The following is a 15,669-nucleotide window of genomic DNA, read 5'->3' on the forward strand; positions in this document are numbered from 1 at the left end:
TCAAGGTTTTGCCTCTTCTGACATTTTTACATATACAAACACCCAGTCATCATTCAAGCTTTCTAATCTAAAGCTCATTAATCTACATCAAGCTTACTGAAATCTAAAAAAGTTGGAATCTTCATAGATATGGCCAGCTCTTAAGGACCCTCTCTGTCTGCTGAAAAACATAAACATATTGCCCCCTAGAGTTATGTGGCAGCCTTGTTTGTTCCCCAGCACACATTAAAATATAAAATACTAATTGCCTTCACTATTATTTTTTGACCAGTAAGTGCAACAACATTTCTTAACAGGCTTTTAATCTTTCCAGTATCAACTTTAGTCTTTTTACCTGGAGTGTGTATTCCAGAGTATATCTGGGCATGTTGTTCTTCCTTATCCAGCATTAATTAGGTCCTTTCTTTCTGCTATCTTAATTCTTTAATATCATAACTTATCCATTTCTCAGGAGAACACATAATGTGGGGGTCACCATGATAGGTTCTGGGTATCTCTGTTTATTCCGATCCACTTTTTAAAAATTTGTTAATGTTTATTTTTAAGAGAGAGAGAGACAGCACAAACCGGAGAGGAGCAGAGAGAGGAGACAGAGGATCCTAAGCAGGTTCTGTGCAAATGCAGATGCTTAACCCACTGAACCAGTCAGGCACCCCTGTTTCAACCCACTTTTATACAGCATTTCATTTATTTTCTAGTCTTTTCACCCTGATTATCATTATGTTGTCATCTATTCAAATTGAACTGTTCTCTACGTATGTTCACCTAAACTAAATCAAGCTATGGGTATAATTTGCATTTTTCTTATTGAAATAGTAATATTATGTTCCTTCTCCATCATATGATAGTAATATTATTGCATAAGGTTTTTGGTAAGAAAGTATATAACACATGGCAATGAATGAATATTATTTTCTAGTTTTCATTCTCTAAATATGTATCTGAAAATTATGATTTAAACCAGGACAAATGCTTATGACTATTTCATTCTGCTTTGTTTCAGAGACAAGATCCTGCTTCCTGGAATGAAACTTTTTCTGAAATGTCAAAGAATATTCTAAATATTAGATACACTTTATTACCCTATTTCTATACACAGATGCATGAAATTCATGCTCATGGTGGCACTGTTATTCGACCCCTTCTGCATGAGTAAGTGCACATTTTATTTCCTGCCAAAAAGAAATGGGTTTCATTTAATTTACTCAATAATCTCTCATAGTATAGAATATTTGAAACTGGAAACTTTTTCATTGTTATTTTAGTATATATTATCAGTTAATAAACATTTACATAAATAAGTCTATTGATAATCAGGATGTTATTAAAAATGAAACATTAAGCAGTTATTAAAAAGTAATAATACTTAGAAATAACTACTGTACACCTAGAGTTAATTTAGATTTACATACTTATTGTATTGACTTTTAAAAATGGAGGCAAGTAATATTATCTTTATATTATGCTTTGATTAACTGAAGTTTAGAGCAATTAATTAAATCTACCATATATATATATATGTATATATATATATTGATATATATATGTATATATATGGTATATATATATATTGATATATATATGTATATATATGGTATATATATGTGGTGTGTATATATATATATATATATATACACACCTTACTGAAGAAAACCATCTCACCTCATCTTGGACGTGTATTATAGAATACCCTAGAACAGTTCTAACATTCTTCCTAGAAAATTGTTTTGGATTCACTTCTTCTTATATTTTTTAATGTTTATTTATTTTTGAGGAAGAGAGAAAGAGACAGAGGGTGAACAGGGGGAGGGGCAGAGAGAGGGAGACCCAGAATCTAAAGCAGGCTCCAGGCTCTGAGCTGTCAGCACAGAGCCTGATGTAGGGCTCGAACTCCTGGACCATGAGATCATGACCTGAGCCAAAGTCATACGCTTAACCGACTGAGCCACCCAGGTGCCCTAGGATTCACTTCTTAAAGCTCAAACTGATATATGATTAAATCTTGAAATCTATTCTATGGAGCATAGTTGCATAAATTTTAGCCTGTTCTATTTTTAAGGCAAATACAAGACAATTCTGATTGCTGATGTCACAAAAACAACACAATTAAAAGTAGTACAAAAAACCTTTGAAATAATCATACTTAACTTCTTATGTACCTTATATTACCAGAGTAATTGAGTGAGGTGATTTGTTAGATTGCACAACTGATAAATCAGTAAAAATATACGGCACATGTTTACTAAAATAAATAATAATACACAAGGCAAAATGACAAAATAATAAGTTGATCAGTATGCCTTCTGTTCTCAGAATAGGGTTTTAAAAAATAATAGGTATTCCTAGATTCATATCAGCCTCTAGTTACTTTATTAATTTATCTACCATAATCCATTCTTTATTTTTGATAAAATTTTATTAATATCTTGCCTCTCTTATTTCCAGACTTTCCCCTCTTGTGTTCTCCCTATTTACTTCCCAGCAGAGTCAAATTATCAGCTCTGGACTGAGTCCCCAACCAGAAACATTATTATTAACTATGCAGACTCTTGTCCTGTTGAGAACATCTGGGCCTTTGTTCCCATGGGAGGTTCATGGAGTAAATTCAGAGTCCCATTTGGCATTAATCTCAGTTTATAGTACAACAAAGCAAGACAAAAACAAAAGAACAAACAAAAATGTGCAATTCCATTTCAATTAGAGAAAAAATGTGGTTATTTAATAGTGACTATTCTCAAACTATGAAAAAGAGATTCTGGTGTTTCCAACCATTTGTATCTGAAATTCAGAAATATATTAAGTTAAATGCACCATTCAGTCGAGCTTTAAGTAGGATAAGCAAAATCTTTTTGAATTACCAAATCAAGGTTCTTAGAGCACACCTGTTTAACAATTCTCATCCAGAGTACTTACAACTTTTGCTTCCTAGTTTGTTGATCTTTTATGAGGCACAGTTAATATTTGTACCTCTATGAGTTCTCTTCAGAGGTTTCTCATTCAGCTGGTCTTATAGACATTCTCTGCATTTTGAAGTAAATTTAGTTATAATCTAGATTTACTCATAAAATAGTGTGCTAATTACTGCACATTAAATCCTAACTGATAGAATTGTTTTTGATTTGTTTATAGTTTGGTTTTCATTTCAGTCCACACAAGTCTATACTGCAAAATGTGATTTGAATAATTATTTTATGATATTCAGATTTACTTATTTGTGAATATTTTGTCAAGGTTCTTTAATGACAAGCTAACCTGGGATATATTCAAGCAGTTCTTGTGGGGTCCAGCGTTTATGGTTACCCCTGTACTGCAACCTGTAAGTTCTATCATACATTTTTGTTCACAAAATAGTTTTGTATTTGGTTTATATGTTTTCAATGATTATATCTTTAAATTCCAGTATAGGGACACTGTAACAGGCTACGTCCCTGATGCTCGGTGGTTTGATTATCATACGGTAAGTAGTTAAGAATTCTAGGGCATTGACAAAATGGAAATGAGTAACAATTTGATCCAAGCCTTTTCTTTAGGGACATATTTGGTCTACTTTACATTTAAAAAGAGTAAGATAGTTCTTGCTAATTACAGCTGAATCAAATTAACACACAGTGAAAGAGAGTTAATTTATGCCCCATTGTTTGTTATGTAGACATTGATTTATTTTACTGTATAACCATAAAGAGTGCACATTATACACACAAACTTCATTGCCCTTTATTGAATATATGAAATTATCATTAAAGGTGATGTAGTCTTTCCAAGAATAATGTATGTGAAAAGTCAGGAATAGCTTTTGTGACTTTTCAAAACCCACACATTTTCTTCATGTGAGCATCACAAAAACAAATAGTGGTAAATTACTTTCAAAGCTATTAATAATTAAGAAGTACATGCTTTAAACAATATGATTTCCTGAATAAGTATTTGAGTTTTTATTAATTTATAAATTAAGTATATCATTTGATTTATAAAACGCAACCTCTCAAGCACCAATATTGCTGATGATTCCATTTCTTATTGCTTGTGTTCTTTCCTTCCAACCATCTCATTTCCAGGGCCAAGATATTGGTGTCAGAGGAAAATTTAATGAATTTGAAGCTCCTTTATATAAAATAAACCTACATGTCCGTGGTGGTCACATTCTACCATGTCAAGAGCCTGGCTTAAACACATTTTATAGGTAAGTGAAGTGTTTACAGAGCTCAGATTAAATTTTGAATACGTCATGCCAGAATTGTCAAGAACTGGGAAGGGGTCTGAGATTTTACCCTACTTCAAAGCTTACAAATTACTTTGTAAGTTAGTCTGCCACAGTGTCATGAATTTTGGGTAGGACACAAAGGTCTGTTTTACTCAAGGCATAACAAGAGACACAAACTTCATGTTTGCTTTTTTCTTTGCCCCCAAAGTTCCATGGGGATGACATGGAGTGGCCTATGCTGAGGCAGGTGCTACACATGTAGGAGGTTTGTGCCACAGCTAAGGAACTCCAAACCTAGGCAATCTTTTTTTTTTTTTTAATTTTTTTTAACGTTTATTTATTTTTGAGACAGAGAGAGACAGAGCATGAATGGGGGAGGGTCACAGAGAGAAGGAAACACAGAATCCGAAACAGGATCCAGGCTCTGAGCTGTCAGCACAGAGCCCGACGCGGGGCTCGAACCCACGGACCGTGAGATCATGACCTGAGCCGAAGTCGGACGCTTAACCGACTGAGCCACCCAGGCGCCCCGGCAATCTTTTATAATGGGCTGCAAGCAAACATGTTCATTGTTTGCTTCCAAGGGAGACTTTACCTTTGTTATTATACTGGCCAGTAAATTTTTTTAAGTTTATTTATTTTGTGTGTGTGTGTGTGTGTGTGTGTGTGCACGTGCGTGTGTGTGTGTGAGAAAGAGAGAGAGACAGAGAGAAAGAGAGAGAGAGAGAGAGAGAGAGAGAGGGACCCAACCAGATTCTGCGCTGTCAGCCCAGAACCCAACGCAGGGCTTGATGTCACAAATGGTGAGATCTTGACCTGAACCAAAATGAGGAGTGGGACACTTAACCGACTGAGCCACGCAGGCGCCCTGGGCAGTAAAATTTCTTTAATTAATTTAAAAAGAACACTGCCCTATCTTCCAATACTGTTTGCTTTAAAAACATGCTTTTTTAATATTTTTCCTTTTTTTAATTTGAATTTTAGTTAACATACAATAAAATATATAGTTAACAATGTAACTCCATATATAGTTATAACAATATAACTATATATAATAATATATAAACAACTTAACAATATTGACTATAGTATTATATGTTAACTAACTAAAATTTAAATTATGTATATATTTGTATATAAATTCATGCTAAGACATGTTAACATCTTTACATGGAAAATATTAAGTTGCTGTAGAGATTTGAACGCTAGATATTTTGGATATTTTAGGGAATTTCCATGGCAGTACAACCTTCAACATTTGTGATTGGAAAAGGTAATTAACCTAAGTGTAACTGTCTGAGAAATCCTTCCTTAGCAATATGAAGCTATCAAATGAAATCACTTGTACAGTGAGCATGGAAGCAGATATTTAGTTCATAAATGGGCCTATGCAGGCACAAGCTTGGGAGGGATTGCCCATTTCAAGAATAGAACTTAAAATTTTCATACTACTCTTCACATTCTTGTTAATAATTTCCAATGATATTTCAGTGATTTATGTATGGAAATGTAAAGAAGGTTTAAATGATAATAAATAAAAATTGCTATTAATATAGTTTCATGTCTAATGGTCAGTGACAGGATTAGCAAAGAGAAAAATAAATAAATATATCAATAAATTTAACATTGTTATAACTATTATAAGTGAGGCTCCTTTCAATTTGTTACAATAGATCAAAAGACATGCATGATATTTTCTATTAAATGTGAAGGATTTTATGGTTTATATCGTTCCCAGTAACTCATCACAAAAGGAAAGTCCTTTAATTTTATCGGTCTAGAACAGTTTGTATTCCCCTTAGTTGATAATCATCTTTGTTTTCGTTTGGATACTTATGTGGGCGCCATATCATAACTAAACATATGCTACTGTATAAACATTGGTTAAAATTATGTCTTTTTTTTTTTAGTCGACAAAACTACATGAAGCTCATTGTTGCCGCAGATGCTAATCAGATGGCACAGGGATCTCTGTTTTGGGATGATGGAGAGAGTATAGGTGAGTGTTCCATTTAGTTGAAAAATGTAATTGCTGACATACATATATGTCACATTAGTTTTATGTATCTACTACTATACTTTGGAGGCTGAATGAAAGCTAATAATATTATACAAAGCTGAAATCATTTAATAATTAGCTGAACCAACTTAAAAACTTAGTGTTATAAACATTACAGACTTTTCTCTTATCCTAAATATAGTTGATCCCTATGGTAAATATCTGCATATCTAAGAGATGTGTGTGCACAGAAATTGTATATGGATCATCTTTTACTCCTGGAAGTTAGCCCATGCCATTCATGATAGACATTCCATATGTATGATGTCTGCCCAGCTGAAAAGCCATGCTCCATGTGTACGTGGTGATGCATAAAGGATGCCACTAAAACATGACATAGTCTAGAAACCAAACTCGTTTGATTTTGTATTTCATGGCTATTTTTTTGTATTCAATATTTTTACATGAAAACTTTAAAGATTTAAACTTAGATCTATGTTTATGACTATTTCTTAAGACCAGACTGAACTGCCAAGCTTCCAGCAATGTGTGTTTTGCTGACCATTATCCTCTGAATCACTTACAGTAGGTTATTAAAAATGCAAATTCTGAGGACCACTTAATTTCCATTAATTTGGGGAGAGGCCTGGTATCACCTTCAGGTGATGATTATGCTGTTAATTAAACACTCATTGTGGATTAGGTTTATTGACTGTCATTAATAATGCCAACTCTACTAGATGGGAGATCTGAATATTCACTTAACACAATCCACATAAAAACAAACATCTGGGTGAGCCGTTGTTCTCATGGAGCAGTTCATTGCAATCTAATTAAAGTATCTGTGGAAGAGAGATCTTTCAGTACTAGCAAAGACATTTATCTTGTATCTTTTTAGGTGAATCATAGTTAATATTTTTCAATATTAACAATAAGAATTATTTATTAGTAAATAAAGTACATCAGAAGATTAATATAAGAATCATATTGTAATAATCAAGACTCTTTAAAAAAACCTTTCCTAGTATTTTGTGATTTAAGGTGAAGAATCAACCACTATTAGTTAAAATCCTGTTTTTAGAGTCCTGACCTTTATTAACACAAAAACAGGGGTTGTACTAAGTTTGCAGCCTTTCTCACCTGGGTCCAGCAGGTTGTACTTTGAATTTGCCTACAGCTTCCCAGGGTTGTAAAGTTGAGTTGTGCATAATTTAAACCTTGTCTTGGAATCTTTGAATTTAACTATGTAACAAATTAAGTTAATTCCTTTGAACAGCAAAGGAGACAACGTGCCCCTTAGAAATTTTTCTGTAGCTCTACTTACCAAACTAAGATATAGATGAAAGAAGTTGATATGACCTTTACTCTATTAAAGTTTCGTGGCAGATTTTTTTTTATTACTGGAAAGTAACATAATTCAGATATTTATTTCTTGATCCCTCTATATAAACATACAAAATTATTTTGGCTAATTGTATTTAGCGTTTTTTGGTTATATTGCACAATCTCAGTATTTTTGTTATAATTAAGTACAAAGATTTCAGATAATCCCTTGACATTTCTTGAGTAAACAGCAACAATACACAACAGATGCTTAGAGTGTCCGGATTTAGTGGATCAGAATCTGCAAAGAAGTTTTGTCTCACAGCAAACTCATCAATCTAGTTGATAGACACTAATTTTTTTCCTCCTTTAAGTACATTCACATTTTATAATGTATTGTTTTTTGCTGATATATATTTTTTACCTCAAAGAAAATCAAAGATAAAATACAGCATTTCCTCCTTTTCCATGGTTTTGCTTTCTGCCATTTTGGTTACCCACAGTCAACCGTGGCCCCGAAGCAAATGATCCTACTTCTGAAATGATCATTTCATCATGTAGGCATTTTTCATCTCACATTATCACAGCAAGGATGAATATAGCACAATAAGGCATTTTGAGAGTGAGAGAACACATTCACATAACTTTTATTATTACACCATATTGTTATAATTGTTCTATTTTTAGTTACTGTTCATCTATTACTGTTCTTAATTTATAAATTAAACTATATCAGAGGTGAGTCTTTTATAAAAAAAAAAAAGCAGAGTGTATACAGGGTTTGGTACTGTCTGAGGTTTCTGACATCCACTGGGGGGGCATCTTAGAATGTACCCCCTACACATAAAGGGGGACTTTTGTAAACCTCTCTTGAAACTCGTGTATATTAAGTAAATTTTGACCATGCTAACTAATAAAGTTGTAGATTAGTAAAATCTTATTTTGTCCTACTTATCTTTTTTTAAAAATGTTTATTTATTTATTTTAATAGAGTGCACGTGAGGAAGGTGCACAGGGAGTGGGGAGAGAGTCCAAGCAGGCTCTTCACTGTCAATGCAGAGCTGGACAGGGGGCTCGATCTCACGAACTGTGAGATCATGACTTGAGCTGAACTCAAGAGTTGGATGCTTAAGTGACTGAGCCACCCAGCCACCCCTGCCCTACTTATCTTAATGAAATAGATGTATGTGTACTCTCGACTAACATCATATGTGGTATTTTTTTCTTATTTATGAAAAACAACAAAACTGCCCATATCTTCCTAATAGTTATCACTTCTGTGTTCTTTTACCTCATGGTTCTATAAACAATTGGTCTTAAAAACTTATGCTATATTTGTATAGTTAAAAGTTAAGACTAAAACTTTTGCCTCAGAACACATATCAAGTAAGCCATGCATACATTGGTACATATAGAAAAAATGTTTTAGGCAGAACATAATTTAATTTTAGTGTAGGAAAAATTAATTGCAAACTAATTTTCAGAGAATTATTTAATCTAATGCCGGCATTTATAAATTGGAAGAGGAAATTAAAATTTGTTACTTTTTCAATGTTTTTTTTAAGTTTATTTATTTATTTTGAGAGAGAGAGAAGGTACATGCACTCACATGTGCACCTGGGGGGAGGAGCAGAGACAGGAAGAGACAGGATCCCATGCAGGCTCCCATGCTGTCACTACAGAACCCAGAGTGGAGCTCAGACTCATAAACATGAGATCATGACCTGAGCCCAGGTCAAGAGTCAGATGCTTAACCTACAGAGCCACCCAGGCACCCCTCAATGTTATTTTGTTTCAGTCATGTATTTGTCTCCACTTTCGCCTTTCTGTCTTACCCATGCTTGTTTAGTTTTACCTCTAAACACAATCTTAGAATTCAGGGAAATCTAGACTTGTTTCCAGCTTTTGTTAATAATTAGTTCATTTACTTTCAGCCATTTATTTAACTTACCTGGGACTCACATTCCTCTTCAACCATAAGAATAATAAAATAACTTATCTTAGAGCAATGTGATAAAGTACTTAAAGTTTGATGAATAGTACTTAATTTAAGCTGTAAAATTATTTTAAAAATTGATTTTAATATGGCAAGATTATATTTTGATGAACATGGATATAAACCCTGTTTTATTATTTGTATTTCAGTAGACCTATAATAGTCTCTAACAACTGAATATGTTTCTCAAATGACACTAGAATACGTTACCATCATATTCATTTGCCTTTATACATATTATTATGTTGTCAGTCATTGAAGTGGCCCATAAGTGTCCACCACTATCACCACCCAATTCTGTTAATTCTTTTACTTCTTTCACCCTCCCAGAGGTGTTTAAAGTGATTTTAGACCTGTCACCCTTTAGTGTTACCCTCCTACATACAGATACACACACTCCTGGCCTTCTGTAGCCCTCTCTGGTGAGACTCATCCTTCATATCTTAGTCCTTCTTGGACTATATTTGAAAAAGTTCAGTAAACTTAGAGAAAAATTTGATATGTGTTGATGGTATTTGATACCCTTTATACTGGGAAAGAGAAGCAAGATATACTAGTTTTTACTATTTTTCTTCTTTGGAAATATAAATATATTACCTTTTTTTCTCTCTACAGACACCTATGAAAGAGACTTATATTTCCTGGTACAGTTTAATTTGAACAAGGTATGTATTCATGCCAGATCATTTGTATGCAATTGTGTTAAATAACATTTGAAATTTTATGCCAGATTTTATATTTATTTATATTTTCATATTTCATATTTGTTGTATAATGTATCTCATTTCAAATATGTGAGTAAATAATTTGCTATACTATGAAATCCACTGTAGTTAGCAGACATAGATTTTAAAAGATTTAATTGCTTTTGAAAATGAAGGGTTTATATTACTTCTTTTTCTGTGACTTTACAGAATACCTTGACAAGCACTATATTGAAAAATGGTTACATAAACAAAAATGAAATGAGGCTTGGATTCATCAACATATGGGGGAAAGGAAAGACTTCTGTTAATGAGGTTAATCTCATATATAATGGAAATAAAGAGTCAGTTAAATTTACTCAAGAGGCAAACAACGAGGTAAGTGACAAAGGAAAACACACTTTTTAATAGAGTTTTTCAAAATGTCTATATGGATATCTTATATTTCCTATCCATCAAGAAGCATAATTATGGATACCTATGACCTTTGTTGTTTATTCATATTCATTAAACTTCCTGAACTATCACCATTATTATCATCCTTAGTAACACGTCATATGAATCATTCTAATGGAATGTATCTTACAATTCTCCTGATATAATCTAAGCAAGATAAATTTCCATTAAGCCTCTAAATCAGTTGTCCCTATATGGTAAAGTGCCTTAAAATTTAATTTTTTTTTCAAGTATAAAATGTCTACATTTAAACATTTAATACATCTTAGATAAAATATATTTGGAAATCCTTGCAAGATGTGTCTGTTGGCACTCATGAATAATTTGACACACAGGTGTATGAGGATATGGTTCATATGTTAAATAAGGTATCAGGATTTTTATGTTATAGTCCATTGTTGCCAGTAATTAGTTTTTTACATTGAACAAATAATTTTAAGTCTTTTTTTCTTTCAAGTTAAATAAGAATATGCAAGTGAACAATCTCTTAAGTTTCTTCCGATTTAAATTCTGGAATCTATGTTCTGAAAAGGTAGATTCCAAAGTGCATATATTCTAGAAAACAGCTAACTGTCATAAATGATCCAAGTATAAGGCTATGTCTGCACTGCTAAAACTGTGTGTGTGTGTGTGTGTGTGTGTGCGCGCGTGTGTGTATACCTTTTGTCTTTGTAGCTGTAAAAAAATAAGTAGCTGTGAATCAACCAGTCGCTTCAGGTGAACCTAATTTACAAAATAGCCAGTTACTTGACTGACTTCAACTTAAAAAAAAATAACAATCACGTCTTGGACCACAGTCCTAGGTCCTCATAGATTTTATAAACATGAGAGATGCACAGCACCTGAAAAATTGTTTCATCCAGTTGAAACTTAATACTTGTCTTGTTGTTACTACTGTTTTGTAGCCAAGTATTGTTTCCCCTTTAATACAGAACTATGTCTTAATTACTATTTTTGTATCAAAATAAGTTTATTTTTTTAAATTATATCGAGGTTGGGAAGTTAGAGTTTTGTATATTTAATGTCCTTCCTTGGTAATAAAAAAATTGATTAACACAATGCTCCACTCCCGTTTTTCTTCTTTTTAAAATTTTACTGGTTTATAAAATTGTATGGTAAAGCCATCACTGATTTAGTCCAGTGTTAATCATACGGTAGACCCAGAAACTGATTTCTACAAGAGGAAAACAAATTCTCCAAGAATACATAGTTAATAGTTATCAGTCATAATTAGCAATCTGTGTTTTTGAACTGCCCAATATTCAATCAGAATAAAAAGGGTGATTTGCCATATATACTTTCTTACTCTTTATTTACTACTACATTGGTAAAAATAAAGTTCCTAACTTTTACTATAAAAAAAAAAACTAAATACAATCAGGTGAACAATGTCAAACAAGATATTTTAACATATCAAATATCTTTTCAAGTTGATTTTGACTGAATATTAGGCATAAAAACACATCATTTATAAAGAAAAATTCATTACACTACTTCTAGATCCATTCACAAGAAATTTTACAACATTTCATTACCTCAGGGATTACAAAAGATTTTAACTACTAACAATTGAGCAGTGCCTTCTAACCTCATTTAATTAAAACAAATATTAATGAGCACCTACTATTTCCAAACTTTCTACATATATGGGAAATCTAGAGAGTGGTCAATTTCTTTCTTTATCCTGGTTGCCCTTCTCCATGGGTGTGGGAATTATATGCAAAACATGATTTAATTGCTTTATCCATATTATTTAAAAAACATTTTCCTAGCAATAGTTACATTTTGTTGTCTTTTGTACAGCTATTAAAAGCTATCTGACGTACTTGTTGCTTTTCAGTTTTGGTAAAAAGGAACTAAGTTAGATTTTGGTGTAAGATGGTCAGTTTCAAATCTGGATAATTTATATTTTAAAAAATTATTTAGCTTTTACCTTTTAAATTCTTCTACTGCCCAGAATGTTGTGCTTTAGAAAAGAATATATTTTATAAAGCCCCTATAAGAGTGCCTGGTATTCAGTAGGCAGTAAAGGAATGTTGATTCTCTTCCTCTTCTTTTGCATATTTGATAATTAAATCTAAACTTTCTGAGCTAAGGCACAGAAAGTCATGTGAGTGTATTGGAGAAAAAGCAATGGTAAGGTCTAATGAAATCATATCATAAAAACATTACACGTGATGGACTACAGCTGCTTAGACACCTCCATAATTAGTCCCTACGTGGTCTAATTGAGATTCTGTCCAGTGAAAGAAAGTAACACAACAAAATTGAAATTATTGGCGATAAATTCAGCATCCTAAACCTTTAGGGATTGATGCAAAAGAAAACATATTTCTAATCTAATTTGTGTGTGTAGATGACTGGCTCATATTTGAGAGCAGGAAGCACAGAGATTTATCTAATGCAATTATAAATAATACCATGTTTCAGAATATGGAGAAAGAGTAAAGTAATAGAAATCAAGATGACTGGTTAATAGTTTTAGTTTTTCACAATCTTTTAACAACCATTCCACCTATCTGAGATTTATTTTTATTTGAATAATGAGTGGGTTGGGTGAGATTATTAGTGAAATAGTTGTGAGCTCTCTGGGATAAAAATTCATCAAAAAAAAAAAAAGAAACAAAGACTATCATGTTACTTAGAGAAAATTTATTTATGGAAATAGTCTTTGTTAAAAAAACAAAGGGACCCAACATTGTTCTGATTAAATAATAATTATCATTTTACTTTCTTTTTAGATATTAAATATTGATCTGACAGTAAATAATGTTATTCTTGATGAACCAATAGAAATCATCTGGTCATGAAGATCACCATCAATTCCAGTTGTCAAAAGGAAATTAACACCTGGATTTAAGATTCACTGTAATACAGTTTTTTCTCTTTGTTGGTTTCTTATATTGTATAAAATATGATTTTAATAAAGTCTATCTAAAGTTATTCCATAGGGTACATTGTAATGTGTTCTAAATCCAGTTTTTTAACATATTTAGTAAGATTTAAGTAATTCTAGTTACCTTGCTAAATATCAGCCAAAACCATAAACTAGTTACTAAATATATATGTGCATAACTAAGATATAATTAAAATAAGTGATTATTTAAATGACATTTTTGTGTAATTGTATACAATATTTTCTCCAATGTTTAGTAAATTTAAGTCAGGTAACAACAGTTGTCATCATATTTAATTATTTCTTAGTATGCACATTTAATTAGGACACAGAAAATAAAATGTACATAGGTATAAAAAATATACATTTCTCTTCATTTTCCAAAAGAAAATTGTTTTAGGTTGCTGTGACAAATTATCATAGACTGAGTGGCTTAAGCAATAAACATTTATTTCTCATTGTACTGGTGGCTGAGAAGTCTGATGAAGTTGCCATAAGATTTGGTGTCTAGTGAGGACCCTCTTTCTGGTTTGCAGATGGCCATCTTCTCCTTGTATCCTCACATGGCCAAGAGCAGAAAGGACACCAGCTCTCTGGTGTCTCTTAGAAGGCATTAACCCCATTCATGAGGGCTCCATCCTCATGGCCTAAGTACTTCTTAAAGGTGCTACTCCAAATGCCATCATTTTGGAGATTGGGGGTTCAACCAATGAATTTGGGAGGGACACAACCATTCAGTCTATAACAGAAACCCAAATTTCTGTTTTAGCTTTGTTTTTTCTTTAAAATTTTCTTTTAATGTTTATTTATTTTTGAGACAGAGTGTGAGCGGAGGAGGGTCAGAGAGAGAGGGAGACACAGAATCCGAAGCAGGCTCCAGGCTCTAAGTTGCCAGCGCAGAGCCCAACACAGGGCTTGAACTCACGAACTGTGAGATCATGACCTGAGCTGAAGTCAGACGCTTAACTGACTGAGCCACCCAGGTACCCCAGGTTTGCTTTTTATACAGGAAAAAAAAATATTAAAGTTTTTTCTATTTAGTTAGTTGAATAAACCATTCTAACTCATTTATGTGGTTTGCAAGGCTCTAAATCATGGTCTAAAATAGTATTCATTGGTATTTTTTAACACTTGGGTTTCTTTGAATTTACTTAATCAAGTAATATCTGTAACTTGATACAATTCTTTTCTAACTAAAAATTAAAACATTATTAAAGTAGAATATTTAAGACAATTAATAACTCAGAATACAAGGACTTGGGAAACAATAAGGATAATAATTATTATTATCAAAAAGACAATAAATAACAAGTGTTGATGAGGATGCAGAGAAAGGAGAACACTTGTGCTTTGTTGGTGGGAATGTAATTGGTGTAGTCACTATGGAAAACAGTATAGAGGTTCTGCAAAAACTGAAAACAGAACTATCACAAGATACAGGAATTCTACTTCTGGGTATTTATTTGAAGAATACAAAAATATTAACTCAAGATGTATGCACTCCATGTTCATTGCAATACTGTTTACAATAGCCAAGATATGGAAACAATCTAAGCATCAATTGATAGATGAACGGGTAAAGAAATTGTGGTATATACACACAACAGAATATTATTCAGCCATTAAAATGAATGAAATCTTGTTTGTGATTTGTGGCAACCAACATGGTTGGACTTGAGGACATTATACTAAGTAAAATATGTCATATAGAGAAAGACAAATACCATATAGTTTCTCTTATATGTAGACATTACAAACAAAATACAAGTTCATAGATAACAGTGAACAGATTGTTGCCAGAGGTGGGGGAGGGATAGAGGGGAAGATGAAAGAAATGAGAGAAGAAGGTCAAAAGGTAAAAGAAAAGAAAAGAAAACAGAAAAGAAGAAAGAGGAAAGGGAAGGGAAGGCAAGGGAAGGAAAGGAAAAAATGCTAGAGTATTGTTATAATGGAATATTTAAGACAATTCATACCTCTGAATACAAGAACTGGGGGAAAATGATAATGACAATAATGGCAATAATAATGATAACAACAATAAAAATAAGTTTACTTCTAAGAAACGTTATAGCAGTTAAGGAGAATTTATAAATA

The 15,669-nt window shown here is 32.5% G+C and overlaps 1 protein-coding gene across 1 annotated transcript in view; it reads left to right on the forward strand.

Moving 5' to 3' along the window:
• The window catches only part of SI (sucrase-isomaltase), a 98,977-nt gene extending 85,437 nt beyond the window's left edge, over positions 1 to 13,540 (forward strand). Inside the window, exons 41-48 of the mRNA XM_007086237.2 lie at positions 1,004 to 1,152; positions 3,232 to 3,316; positions 3,401 to 3,457; positions 4,056 to 4,180; positions 6,112 to 6,200; positions 10,135 to 10,184; positions 10,434 to 10,601; positions 13,421 to 13,540. Of these exons, the coding sequence (XP_007086299.2) occupies positions 1,004 to 1,152; positions 3,232 to 3,316; positions 3,401 to 3,457; positions 4,056 to 4,180; positions 6,112 to 6,200; positions 10,135 to 10,184; positions 10,434 to 10,601; positions 13,421 to 13,489 (792 nt within the window). The 3' untranslated portion in view covers positions 13,490 to 13,540. The remainder of the gene's footprint in view (positions 1 to 1,003; positions 1,153 to 3,231; positions 3,317 to 3,400; positions 3,458 to 4,055; positions 4,181 to 6,111; positions 6,201 to 10,134; positions 10,185 to 10,433; positions 10,602 to 13,420) is intronic.
• The last annotated feature ends 2,129 nt before the right edge of the window (positions 13,541 to 15,669 follow it).

The sequence above is a fragment of the Panthera tigris genome, chromosome C2 (assembly GCF_018350195.1).
Source record: "Panthera tigris isolate Pti1 chromosome C2, P.tigris_Pti1_mat1.1, whole genome shotgun sequence".
Lineage (NCBI taxonomy): Eukaryota > Metazoa > Chordata > Mammalia > Carnivora > Felidae > Panthera > Panthera tigris.